A 12,530-nucleotide genomic window follows, 5' to 3' on the forward strand; every position below is an offset into this window, starting at 1 on the left:
GGCTGCGAGGCGACCTGGGATGCGGGCGGGTGCGTTGCCTTTGAGGCGGGGGCCGTGCTGAGATGACCGGGCCGGCGCGTTGCTGTGGCGCGCGTGTCTACGGCTGCTCCGCACCGCGCGATGCGAGGGGGAGGGGCCCTGTGGCAGACCCGGGGGGTGCAGTGTTGACCTCGCGTTGCACAGCAGCGAAACGGACACGCTGGCGAATCTCCTTCTCCTTTTATACTTTCTCCCTTTTCCGTTCTCCGCGACATCGCCACCAGAGCGGCTATCGCCGGCACACGCGCACTTGCCACTGTGACTTACACTCAGCCACACTCACAGTCATCCGACTTCACACCTTCCTCTCGGTTGCAGCGGCTAGTCATTCTGAATCCTGTTTCTCTGCCCCGTGTCTGTAAGTGGGCGCGCCGTGATCAGCTATGGGCCGTACGAATGCGAAGAAGCAGGAGGCGCGAGAGGAGCGCCTCAGCAAGCTTCCTCAGTCAGATCGATTGGCGAAGATCGCCCTCATCAAGAAGAAGGAGGGGCGCGTACTCGATGCGGCTGAAAAGCATGCACTGAAGATGTCGTCGGCGCATGGCGAGATTTTGCGCCTATGGGAGAAGCTGCGCACGATCGAGGAGCGCACGGAGGAGCAAGCTGCCATGCCTTCCAGCAAGAAGACCGCATATGCGCACAAGTACCCCATGGTGGACAAGCTCATGCATCTCATCGAGCCCAAGTTCGCGAACCTCGTGCGTACACCGAGCGTGAGCCGTGTGGTGCAGTCAATGATCAAGTACGGCTCGGCGGAGCAGGTCAACAGGCTCTTGAAGTGGGTCTCGAAAGACTTTTCCACCTACGCGACGGACGCCTACGCGCATTTCGTGGTTTGCGCGTTGGTACGCCACGCTCCACACGAGGCCTACAGTAAGTTAATGACGCACGTGATACCGTCCGTGCCACAGCTTGTAGCGCACAAGTTCGGTATCGAGGTGCTCCACTCTGTATACAGCAGTCGGTGGTGCAGCCCTGCGGACCGCAGCCTCCTCTTGTTAGCTGTGTTTAAAGACAACGTGGCAGTGATGAAGCGGTGGCCGGGGTACCCGGAGGTGGAGGCGGTCTTGAAGCAGAACCCGTCACTTCAGCGTCGCCTTCTCAGTCGCCTTTTTGACCTCAGCGACAAACTGGTGTCACAGAAGGAGGCGATTGGGTACCCGTTTGTGCAGCGGCTCGTTGGCACCTACGTAAGGTGCGGCACGCGTGATGAGGTGAGCGAGCTGTGCGACACGCTGCGTCCACACATTACCGCTATTTCGGTCACCCGGGAAGGCGCCCCTCTTGCCTCCCTCGCCTTCTCCTTGACAGAGCCAAAGAAGCGCAAGGAAGTGCTTCACAGCTTCAACGCTCAGCTGGGGGAGCTCTGCACCAGCAAGTACGCAGCACCGGTCATCGCTCGCCTGTTTGATCTCCTGTACGACGCGCAGATGCTGAGGAAATACGTTGCGAGCGACCTAGCGGAGCACATTGGGCAGGTAGTCAACAGCCCTTATGGCTACCAAATCCTTATGCACCTGCTCACCCCTCACGAGGAGCGCAAGTGGAGGTTCTTGCTTCCCAACTGGCAGGAGCACAACCTCTTCTCTATGGAGAATAAGGAGTGGAACCACCACACGTGGCTCACGCCAACATTTGTGCCCGAGACTGTAGAGATTTGCAGCAAGCCTGCTGCCACGTCCCACCTCGCAGCGCTGCCGATGCTCGTCAAGGCATTTCTGCGGTATGTCACCGACGAAGCCAACAGCGCCAAGCTGAACCGCCACCACGCGGCACTCATTGCACGCGAAGTTCTGCACGTGGTACAGCACGAGCCACTCTACAAGGCCGCCATTCAGCTTTCCGCGGATGAGGAGCAGGCGTTGTCCAAGCTGGCTCCCGCACATGGCAAGCGAGAGCGTGAGGACGCAGCGGGGGAAGTGGAGAAGTATGCCGCGGCCCCGGAAAAATGCCCCAAACGTGAACACGGCAGCCAGAAAGCCGCAGCGCTCACCCCAGCCGACAAGAGGAAGAAGACAAAGGTGCCGACGGCCACCTCAGCAGCCGCCCCACTGGGGGGCAGGCGGGTCAAGACGGTTGCAAAGGAGAGGGTCAAGAAGATTTAGGCCTACGGCTACATCAGTGGCGGTGCGCGTCCCTGTGAGTGCGTTGGTTTGTGCACGCATCGGAGGGTTGCATCAGCTTTAATGTGGCTAATGAAGTGGATGTGCGCCATCGCGAGTGCGTGTCTCCGGGGGTAGAAGAGGGTGGCTGCATGGGAGGCCGCCCTCCTCCTCTCTCTCTCTGACATGTGCGGAGCGCGAAGGTGCCCTTGTCCCTTGGTACAGTGGTGTGCGTTGTGCAAGGAAGGAGGTGGAGGCTACTGCGGCGGCGGTAGTCACTGAAGGAGAAGGAGCGCTTCTCCGCTCGTCCGTCGTTTTTCCTTGCCCTCCCCTCCGACGTGCGCGGCAGCTCACTCGCTGATGCGCACCCACGAGCGAGCCTGCCGAGTAACGCGTTGCTGTTGTTTATTAAATCTCTGGTGGTCATCGTTCTCGGATCCCCTAAGCCGAATTTCGACGCAAGAGCGAAATAAAGGCCGCCAAAGTTCGAACAGCCACCGCGAGGCTGAGAGGTGTAAGAGAGGAGGCACCCGCCAATCATTGAGCTTGAGGAGACTACACCCACTCGAAGACATGCATGCATGCACGGGTGCAACGAAGACAAGTGGTTTCGAATACGTATCTCTTTCCTGCAACGAGGGGTAGTCGACACGTGTGTGTGTACATGCAGCTGCTCTATGCGCGCAGAGGCAGCGCTCTCCCACGCGACATAGTCTCACGCATTAGGGGGAGGGGAGATTGCGCTTGTTTTTATGTTTCCATGCAAGCACACTCGCAAGGCTCTGAAAGGGGAGTGCCATTCGGCTCCTTGTCTGCTCCACTTGCTGTCTGGCTGCGTCACCTATCCATAGTTAGGGGAAGGGAAAGGGGAGAAGACACTTCTTCGTGTCACGTCGACAAGCACGGTGGGCGGACCTCTTCTCCCATTGTACTTCAACCTACCGACGTCTACTGCGATCCACCTCCACTTCCTCTGCCGCACTTACTGCTCGTGGTGGTGTGGTCGTCTTCTCGCCCATGCCCACCGTCAAGCGGCGCTATACAATCGATATCGTGGTGAGTGGTCATCTCTCTCCCTCTCCCTACTCTCCTTGTCATTAGACTACAAGGTCTTTGTCTCCCCTTCTCTTTCAGATTCGGCGCATCAGCAACAACGAGCGCCTTCCTTTCCGCCACAACCGCCACAGGCGCCAGCCTACGTAGTTACTGCGGTGCATAGACTTCAGGGTCGAGCTGCACTACGCGCACACAGGGCTGTATGCTGTTGTCTTTTGCTTGCGCGCAGCTGCGGACGGCCTTCTCTACATGCCGAGCAAGTTCCTGCGGCTGTTGTTCGTAGGTGCGCCGGGTGTGGGGAAGGGGACTTATTCCGGTCGCGCGGCCGTGTCGCTGGGCTGCCACGCCGTCTCCAGCGGAGACCTTCTGCGGAAGGAGGTTGCTGAGGGCACGGCGATCGGCAAGCAGGTGAAGGAGCTGATTGAGAAGGGCGTCTTTGTTCCCGATGAGATCATCACAAAGATGGTGGCGCAGCACATAGCGTCGCTGTCGGCGGACAAGGAGCGACCAAACGGGTACATTTTGGACGGGTACCCGCGCAACATCTCGCAGGCAACAGCACTGTGGTCGTCAGGGGAGATCAAGATCGACCACGTCATCAACCTCACTCAACCGCGTAACGTGATCATCAAGAAGCTCTCGTCGCGCCGATCTTGCCCGGACTGCGGGTTTGTGTACAACCTGGCCTCTATCGACGAGGGAGGGATCAAGATGGACCCCCTCAAGCCCAAGCTGGATGGCGTGTGCGACAAGTGCGGCTGCACAAAACCTCTCATCACCCGAAAGGACGATGACATCGATGTCGTGACAACGCGCCAGGATGCGTACAGCGCCGTCGCAACGCCACTCCTGCGCTTTTACAAGGAGAAGGGTATCCTGCACGAGTTTCCGGTACTAGGCGGCACAAAACTATACTTGCCGAAGCTGCTCGAACTGATCTCGACGTTGGATTAGTGTGCTTGTCGCGATTCTCTCTTTCATCGCACGAGGTCTTCTCTCTCTCTCTCTCCGTCGTGTGTGCGTGTGTGTGCGGTTTCGTGCAGGCGCTTCGTTTCAAAATGCGAGCGCCGCTTCCGTTGTTCTTGGAATCTGCTCGTCTCTCCTCTCCGTCCTCATCGGCCTCTCTCCGGTGTTCTCTCCCTCCCTCCTCTACCCTGTTTCGACTCGAAGCTGGTGTTCGCCCTCATCTCAAGGACATCGCCACCCAGATGCGCAGATGAAAACAAACGTATCCATCAGGCACAGCCGCAAGTAGACGGCCATGGAGATCGCAACTCTCCGAGCACTTTTTCAACCGCAGAAAGGAGCATCAAGGACCCGCGCGCCTCTCGTGCCTGCACCCCGCTTCGCGTCGTGTTCTCCCCTCGTGTGCGTGGGGCGCTCTTCTCTCGCTCTCTTGAGTGCTGCACCAGTACACAACACAGGCTTGACACAGTGCCTTCGCCAGAAGGCAGCAGTTACGAGGATGGAGGTGAAGTGTGAAGAGCTACCTCGAGCTCCGTTCTCCGCCCACACCGCGCAGGTTTCTACCGTTGTGCAGCTGGAGTGACTCGGGGACAGTCTCTCATACTCCTCTTCCTCCGTCCCTGTCGTGTTTTTTTTTACGTTCCACTTCCTTTGCCTCATCTCTCTCTCTGCCTCTTTGTGTCTCTCTCTGTGGCTGCTGGAATGTCTTTGTTTACCCCCTCCGGCGCTTCGTTGTTTGAACCCACACACACACTCGTTGTCAGCAGCAGTCGCGCGTGATCTCTCTCTCAATTTCCCGCCCACTTGAATCAGTGCTCCTCTTTCTCTCTTCGTCCTCTCTGCGCCGTTTCTGCCATGCCGCCGCGCCGAAAAAATGCCTCTCGCTCCAAGTCGCGGTCTGCTTCGCAGTCCTCAGGGAAGTCGTCTCCGCGTCCGTCTGGTCGTGCACCAGCCAAGAGCCCGTCGCTGCCACCGCCGGATCCGGTGGCTGTGCAGCGGCTGATCGACGAGGCCATTGCGCGCGCTCGGGAAAGGCGCGCATCCAATGATGCTGCGGCTCCGCCAACGAGTGTCAGCGCCTCCTCGCATCAACCTGTCTCGGCATGCTTTTCCAAGCGCCTCTTTTCTGCTAGCGCGTCGGAGAAGATGACGGACATGATCGGGGCTTTTCTAGTCACCTGCATCACGGTGTACTTCACATGGGCCGGCTATGCCTTCTACCGTGAAATGACCATTAACCAGTAATAGAGCTGATGGTCACCGTGTGTGTGGGGGGTGGGGATGTGGAGACAGGCACCGCTGCTTGGCCATCTGGCTAGAGGACGTCACGTGCCGTTGACGGAGGCGAGCGGGTAAGCCTCAGGCGAAGCAAAGGCAGGCGGACCTTCACCCCGCCAAAGTGAGGTCCCTCCGCCCTCTTTTCACCGCTTCTCTCTTCTCTTAGAGCACACCGCCTTCTTGTTTGGCCACTTTCCGCCGCGCCGCTTCCTTTCGTGGAGCCACGCACTGACACACACACAGTCCCGCAGGTACACAATAGATGCACCACCACTTTCTACCCGCCGATTTCTTTCGAGCTGTGCGGCTGCCCTTCCCCTCCCCGAGCACCTCATTCAGAAATGCGCGTTATAGACGAGTGTAAGAGTCGGCGTTGTTCTCTTTGGCGTGAGCTTGTCTGTATGCGCGCATCGGTATGAGGGTGCCTGAATTGAGCGCGTCCCACGAACACAAAGTCCAATGCGCGAGCAAACGCGCACACACACACAGGAGATGCGGAGAGCGGAAAATGCAAGGAAAGGAGCTGAAGCATGAGCACACCACGTTTTTCTCTCTCCTCCACGCACGTTGCCCTGCCCATGGTTTGTGCCGCTGTGCCGTGGCCAACCGTTACCTGCTTCTAGTGTTTCGGCTCCTTGACAGTGGTTGCTGCGTGTCCGCAGCTCTCGTCCTTGTCAAAGGTACGGCAGGCTCTCTCCGGACCGCGCCACGAACGAGCGAGGGTGACCAAGATGATGCCTCACATTGCTACTTGGCGCGCCTTGAAACCGTTTGCTGAGGCTGTGCACCATTCTCCGTTTCTATGCCACCCCTTCTGCACCCCCGCTTCTTCTCTCCTTTTCTTTGGATGTACGTTTCACCACCGTCTCCCTCCATGCGCCTCTTACCCTCACACGACCCCCGACCCGCGCCCACTCGCACTCACACCCGTGTTCGGGTTCTCCCATTTACCGATACATTCGACCTTGTGCATTACACGCACCAACACCTCCACGCAACAATGAGTGATTACGAAAAACTGTGGCTTCACAAGTATCTTTACCGTCGCTGCCTACCTTCCTCCTTTCCTCTCTACTCTCTGCAATTGTTACAGTCATCTACTTCACCTTCGCCGGGCCGCGCCTTTACCCGCTGGATTTGGGTGTTTTGCTGTTCTTACTGAGCGCTCCCCATCCCACACTCGCCGCCGCCCTCTCTCTGCCTGCTTGGCGATTCGTCTGTCCACTGCATTAGACGGGAAAGAGAGAGGATAGTACCGCCCTTGCGCACACGCGCGCTTTCGCTCAAGAAGTCGGACCATTACCGCGGCACGCCATCTGTATCATAAGCCTCAAAGATAGCAGCAGCCATGAAGGCGGCACAGGCCAAGGCAGTAGGCATGCCGAAAGACGGTTTCTGGATCGAGAAGTGCGTCGGGAATGCAGCTGTTATCTACTCCAAGGACACTACCGACCGCTTGACTGACCTTGCTGGCGCACTGCTGGTTATGTGCATCTCTGTGTACTTCACCGTTGGCGGATACCTGTTCTACCGTGAAATCGTTCTGAGCGAGTAGCCGATAGAAGAGAGAGATTTTGTTTGAAAGGAATTGGACGAAGGCAGTGTGAGGGGGGGGGCGGGCGGGAGAAACACACCTGGAGGGCAATCACTAGCGGCGTATCGCACTCTGGTTGCTGCAGTCTTACGACGGAGTTGCACTGCCTCTGCTTCCACACCCCTTTTCCCATCTCCCTCTTTCCACTGCCAAAAGCGAGTAACGTTTCCGCCACATCCATTCCGCCGCCTCCCCTCCCCTCCCCCTCGGCACACACACACTCGCAAAAAAGTCCAAAGATCAATATTTGTGCGCGCGCTGCTCCCTCCTCATTCTCTGTTCGGTTTCCTTGTCTCTCTTCTTCTTTCCCGCTGTCTAAGCTCATTCCGTTTCTGTCCCTCTAACATGTGCCCGTGTGCCTGGCGGAGAGAGGGGAGGGGGCATGGCGTGACATGGCATGAGTTTTTCTTCTCATCTGCGCATAGCGATATGTTTCATGCCATGTCTTTCATCCCCCACTCGCTCCTGTCGACTGTTCCCTTCTTAACGTTTGCTGCGCACTGCCGCAGTCTAGGGATCCGCACCTCTGCCCTCTCTCTTCTCTGTCTCTTGAGCCATTGAGGTGATCCACTACCCCCTCACATCTTTGTGTTCGACTTTTTGCATCCAGAGGTCTTTGTCCTTCGCCCACGACGTCTTCTACCTGATTCATCTCTGGGAAGGTGGTTGGAATGTCTGTGTATGCATGCGCGTGTCCGTTGCTCTCCCTGTTTAAGTGCGTCCATGTCTTGGCCACTCTGGTGTTTCCTCGGCGATACAGACGCAGTGATGTTTGCCCACAGCTGCGCATTCGTACAACGCCTCGTCCCCACTCCGCGTTGGTGGCAGGGCCGGAAGCTCCTCTGAGGAGGAGCAGGGGAGAGGAAACGTGGCGGTGCATTGTTAATTGGCGATGATTGTTGCCGCAAACACACACACACACACAAAACCGCCAAGCGATGTGTAGAAGCTGGGGGATTCGCGACCCTACGAAGATGCGTGAGATAACGGTGGCTCTTCTGAGAGAGGTGCAAAAGCAACTGAACCCGCAAAAGACAGCCTTCATGCGCTACACATCAGCTGATGAGTCTGGTGACTTCTTCCGCGCCCGTTTGCTCTGCGGTTTCTTTTCCGCCGCACACCCCACACACCACGTGCATAGCCGCTGCAGCGTAAACGAAGCCCGCAGGAGGCAGTGCATTCTCTCGGATGGCTTCGATCACACACAACGCCGACGTGTGCGCGTGCATCGTAAAGCCCACGTGAGCTTGCGCAGATGCGCACCCTGAACGGCGGCGGACCCACGCATACATGTGTATATATGCATATATCCTGCGGCACTATCACAGCCACACTTTACACCTCTCTCTCCTTCTCGCGGCTCCGCCTACTCTTTGCTCCCTTCAGAGACGGCAGCTGTGTTCCTGCTGCTGGCCATAGTTTTCGCTATCCCTCTCTCTGGCTTTCCCCATGCTGTGCACAGAAGCTCGGGGCGCACTCTGCTTGCGTTCGTCGCATTTTCTGTCGCGTTGTTTCTCGCTGCACACCCCACTTTCTCCACCGTGCCCTCCCACGAGGTGTGCTGGTGCGCCCTCGTTTTCATTCGTCTTCTCTTTCCTGTGATGTTTCCTTCGCTTGTACCGCGCGCTGACACACACGCCCACGCACACGCTCCTCACGCATGAATGGACGCACGCAGGCGTCACCGACGGTGTGCTACAGTGGTCTCTTTGTGAGCGCTGCTGCCTCATTTGGTCGCTCCCCGTCTTCTCGTCTGAATCGCCTGCCCTCTCAGCGGCACTACGAAAATTCTGCGCTTCTCAATTCGACCTGCGACCTCCCTCGGTGCCTCCACCAGCCCTGCTGCTTAAGAGTTCTTCTGCCGTAATGGCAACCTGCTCCACTCCGAGATCCGCCGTCGGCTACGAAAAACGCTCATGCTGTCTCTGCCACGCGACCACCACTACCACACGCACCACCGCGGCACTGAGTTGGTGCCCTTTGACCAGGTTATCGGCATCACCCCAGATGGCGTGCCCGTCATATCCAACGGGAACGAGTTCCATTTCACCAACCTCGAGTCCGTGACACCGTTCTATCAGGCGCTCTGCTCCTTCGACCGCAAGGCGCCGGTGACTGTGCCGTACAAGAAGCTTGGTGTCAAATGGCAGTGCGTTGAGTTTGCACGCCGCTACCTCGCGTCCCGCAAGGCTGTGTGGACGGCGTCCATGCCAATCGCCGCGGATATGTGGAGAGCGGAGACGCCGTTCGTGCGCGTGCAGGATGGCACACCGGTGGAGTTCACGCGGATCGCCAACAGATCACACGGCCCGGCGCCGGCGATGTCGGACATCATTGTGTGGGGTCAGAGCGAGGAGACGCCGTTTGGCCACGTCGCGGTTGTGACGGAGGTGCTGCCGGAGGCGGTGCGAGTGGCGGAGCAGAACCAGGGCTTTGAGCGGTGGCCGCAGGGCATGCTGTACAGCCGGGAGATTCCAGTGCAGCGCAGCAGCGCAGGCACAGTAGAGTTCGTAGACGAGGACCCGGTGCTGGGGTGGGTGACGCTGCACTGCCCCTACTACGACTTTCGCGATGGCGACCTGGCCGACAAGTTCCTCATTGTCACCGGACCGGGCTGCATCGTGCGCCAGCCCTTCCCCAAACACGTGGAGTTACCGTGGCTTCAACCAGAGGAGCGGTGCGACTTTTATCTGAAGCGTTCCCTTGCGATTGGCGGCAACGTCGGCGACGACGCGAGGGCGAAGGAGTGTGACGTGCCCAGCGCTTTTTACTTTCTCGACTACAACATCTGGTGCCGGCTCGGGCGAGCGGCTCACTCGCTGCACCGCATTGCCATGACTGCCACAGCCCAGGTCCTCGATGACGCAGACTCGGCGTATCTCTTGGAGCACTACTTTGGGCTACCCCCAGAGATTCATCCGCTGCTGCGTCGCTCGTGGGAGATGATGCCGCCAATGAGTGGCCGCTTTGACTTCGGCTATGACGGCAACAAGGTGGCAATGCTGGAGTACAACTGCGACTCCTCTGGCGCGCTGCTAGAGTGCTGCAACACCCAAGAGAAGATGGCCAACTACTACGGCGTGTCGCAGGGGATGTCGACCGGCTCCTTCTTGGGGGCCAAGTGCGTGTCACACTTTGCGCGCTTGATGTCGAACGAGAAGGTGTGCCCCAAGCACAAGCTGATTCACTTCATGATCGACGACGACGACGAGGAGCGCTACACCGCCATGTGCATGATGAACTTTGCAGAGAAAGCCGGCTTCCGCACGAAGCTTTGCGTGAAGCTGATCGACTTCCGTTACCGCGACGGCGCTCCTGCCAACGCCGCTCCGCTCTCCGTGACATGCGACCACCCCATCATAGTTGACAGTGACGGCGACGAGGTTCTTCTGGTGTGGAAGACGTGGTCGTGGGACACGGTGTTGAGAGAATACCACCGCCAGTGCAGTGCAACAGACTCGGTCAGCAGTCCGACGCTCTCTGACATTCTCCTCAACAACAACATTTGCGTCATCGAGCCGCTCTGGAAAGCTGTAACGGGGAGCAAGGCGCTTCTTCCCTTTATGCACGCTCTGGCTCCTGACCACGAGCACCTCCTCGCGGCGGACTTTGTACCCACAAAAGACATCATCTCCCACCACTACGTCTCCAAGCCCATCAACGGTCGAGCTGGGCAGAACATCATGATGTTTGACCCGGTGACTGACGCGGCGGAGCTGAACGCGGCTCCTCAAGAGATGCTCAGTGAGAGCTCGTCGCAGCTCTTCTCCATCAAGCCGCCTGCCGCCTCCTGCTCTGCGCTACAGAGCCAGTCGATAGACCGCACCAATGAGTGCTCGACTGGCACGTTTTTCGACTCCGCCGTCGTCTATCAGAAGCGTTTTTTCTTGAAGAAATTTGAAGGCAAGTACTTCCCCATTTTCTGTGGATGGATGATCGACGACGAATTTGGTGGTGTCGTAGTCCGCGAAGACACATCAAAGATCACGAAGCTGGATAGCATCGTCATCCCCGCGCGCGTTGTGCGCGAGAACGTCTCGCTCGGTGGGGCGTACACTGACGAGGGTGAGACGTAGCTCTCACCCTCGCTGTGCCTTTGATCACCGCTGAACGGCTGAGCGCCGCGCCCACTGTGGCGCACCAACACACGCGCATACATGAGCGCGCATGTCTTTCGCCGTTCATCTCTTGTGGCTCTTCCTCATCAGCTGCAGCGGATGAAAAGAGACGAAGAGGTGGCTGACACACATACGCAAGCTGGTATGCTTTGAAAAATGCCTTTTATGTGACTACCGTGCGCAGTCCGATCCGTTCCCCATCTCCTTTCCGGAGTTTGAACGCCGTGTTGTCACAGGGAGCATCCATCCTCACACCGACATGCGTGCACGCAAATGTGCTGCACCGCACTCTTCCCGAAGCCTACACCTCGCGTCTGTACAATGGCAGGCGCAGCGGCAGTGGGATGACGCGCCGCATTTCTCTTCGATGGCGCACGTGTAGTTGAGGTGCTTGCGTTACCTTGTGTGCGCGTTTGTTTGTTCGGATGGAGTCAGGGCGTGAAGGGGGAGGGGCAGAGAGACTGCGAGGGCGAGCGAGTGACACGTCCGTACACAAGAGGGCAGCGAACGACGGACTGCTCTTGTGCGCACGCCTTTCAAGATCCCATTTGCCTTTTCTTTTTTTCCCTCCCCCCTTTCCCCCTCACTAACGGCGGAAGGGGGAGGGACCCACGCCTCCGTGCGCCATGCCGCAGGGCTCTGTGCACCCACTCCCTCTCCCCACTCGGTGCGTGGCGAAGCCGGGCAGCCCCTCCCCTCCCCTATTCCGGCCAATGCACAGCCCCTTCTCGTGGTGAGAGGGCCAAGCGCCTGCGACGTTGGGGAGTCGGAGAGACTCAGCGCCACTCACGTCGGCGGTCCGACGGTGGACGGCGTTGCACCGGAGCGACCTGCAGCACCGCACACGCGTGTGCCATCCATATGACGGGCAGAGTGTGCCGACGTGGCTGGGACGTATCCCACCCGGCCCTCGCTGCTTAGTGGTGCGGGGCGGCTCAGGCGCCCCACGAGGGATGTGCACCACGTGGCAACCAGCATGGCTGGGGCGGCTGCGAGGCGACCTGGGATGCGGGCGGGTGCGTTGCCTTTGAGGCGGGGGCCGTGCTGAGATGACCGGGCCGGCGCGTTGCTGTGGCGCGCGTGTCTACGGCTGCTCCGCACCGCGCGATGCGAGGGGGAGGGGCCCTGTGGCAGACCCGGGGGGTGCAGTGTTGACCTCGCGTTGCACAGCAGCGAAACGGACACGCTGGCGAATCTCCTTCTCCTTTTATACTTTCTCCCTTTTCCGTTCTCCGCGACATCGCCACCAGAGCGGCTATCGCCGGCACACGCGCACTTGCCACTGTGACTTACACTCAGCCACACTCACAGTCATCCGACTTCACACCTTCCTCTCGGTTGCAGCGGCTAGTCATTCTGAATCCTGTTTCTCTGCCC

At 58.7% G+C, this 12,530-nt stretch overlaps 4 protein-coding genes across 4 annotated transcripts; all 4 read left to right on the top strand.

The window, feature by feature from the left end:
* Positions 1-422: 422 nt before the first annotated feature.
* On the top strand, positions 423-2,144 carry PUF8 (putative pumillio protein 8; the record flags this gene model as incomplete). The annotated part of the gene is made up of 1 exon (XM_001466240.1): positions 423-2,144. The coding sequence occupies one exon, from the start codon at positions 423-425 to the stop codon at positions 2,142-2,144; it is 1,722 nt and encodes a 573-aa protein (XP_001466277.1).
* Positions 2,145-3,446: 1,302 nt separating this feature from the next.
* Positions 3,447-4,151, top strand: LINJ_25_2480 (putative adenylate kinase; the record flags this gene model as incomplete). The annotated part of the gene is made up of 1 exon (XM_001466241.1): positions 3,447-4,151. The coding sequence occupies one exon, from the start codon at positions 3,447-3,449 to the stop codon at positions 4,149-4,151; it is 705 nt and encodes a 234-aa protein (XP_001466278.1).
* A 2,638-nt stretch (positions 4,152-6,789) lies between these two features.
* On the top strand, positions 6,790-6,996 carry LINJ_25_2490 (hypothetical protein; the record flags this gene model as incomplete). The annotated part of the gene is made up of 1 exon (XM_003392552.1): positions 6,790-6,996. One exon carries the CDS (start codon positions 6,790-6,792, stop codon positions 6,994-6,996), a length of 207 nt encoding a protein of 68 aa, XP_003392600.1.
* Positions 6,997-8,951: 1,955 nt separating this feature from the next.
* Positions 8,952-11,111, top strand: GSP (putative glutathionylspermidine synthase; the record flags this gene model as incomplete). Its single annotated transcript, XM_001466242.1, has 1 exon — positions 8,952-11,111. One exon carries the CDS (start codon positions 8,952-8,954, stop codon positions 11,109-11,111), a length of 2,160 nt encoding a protein of 719 aa, XP_001466279.1.
* Between the last annotated feature and the right edge of the window lie 1,419 nt (positions 11,112-12,530).

This window comes from Leishmania infantum, chromosome 25 (genome assembly GCF_000002875.2).
Source record: "Leishmania infantum JPCM5 genome chromosome 25".
Taxonomy (NCBI): domain Eukaryota; phylum Euglenozoa; class Kinetoplastea; order Trypanosomatida; family Trypanosomatidae; genus Leishmania; species Leishmania infantum.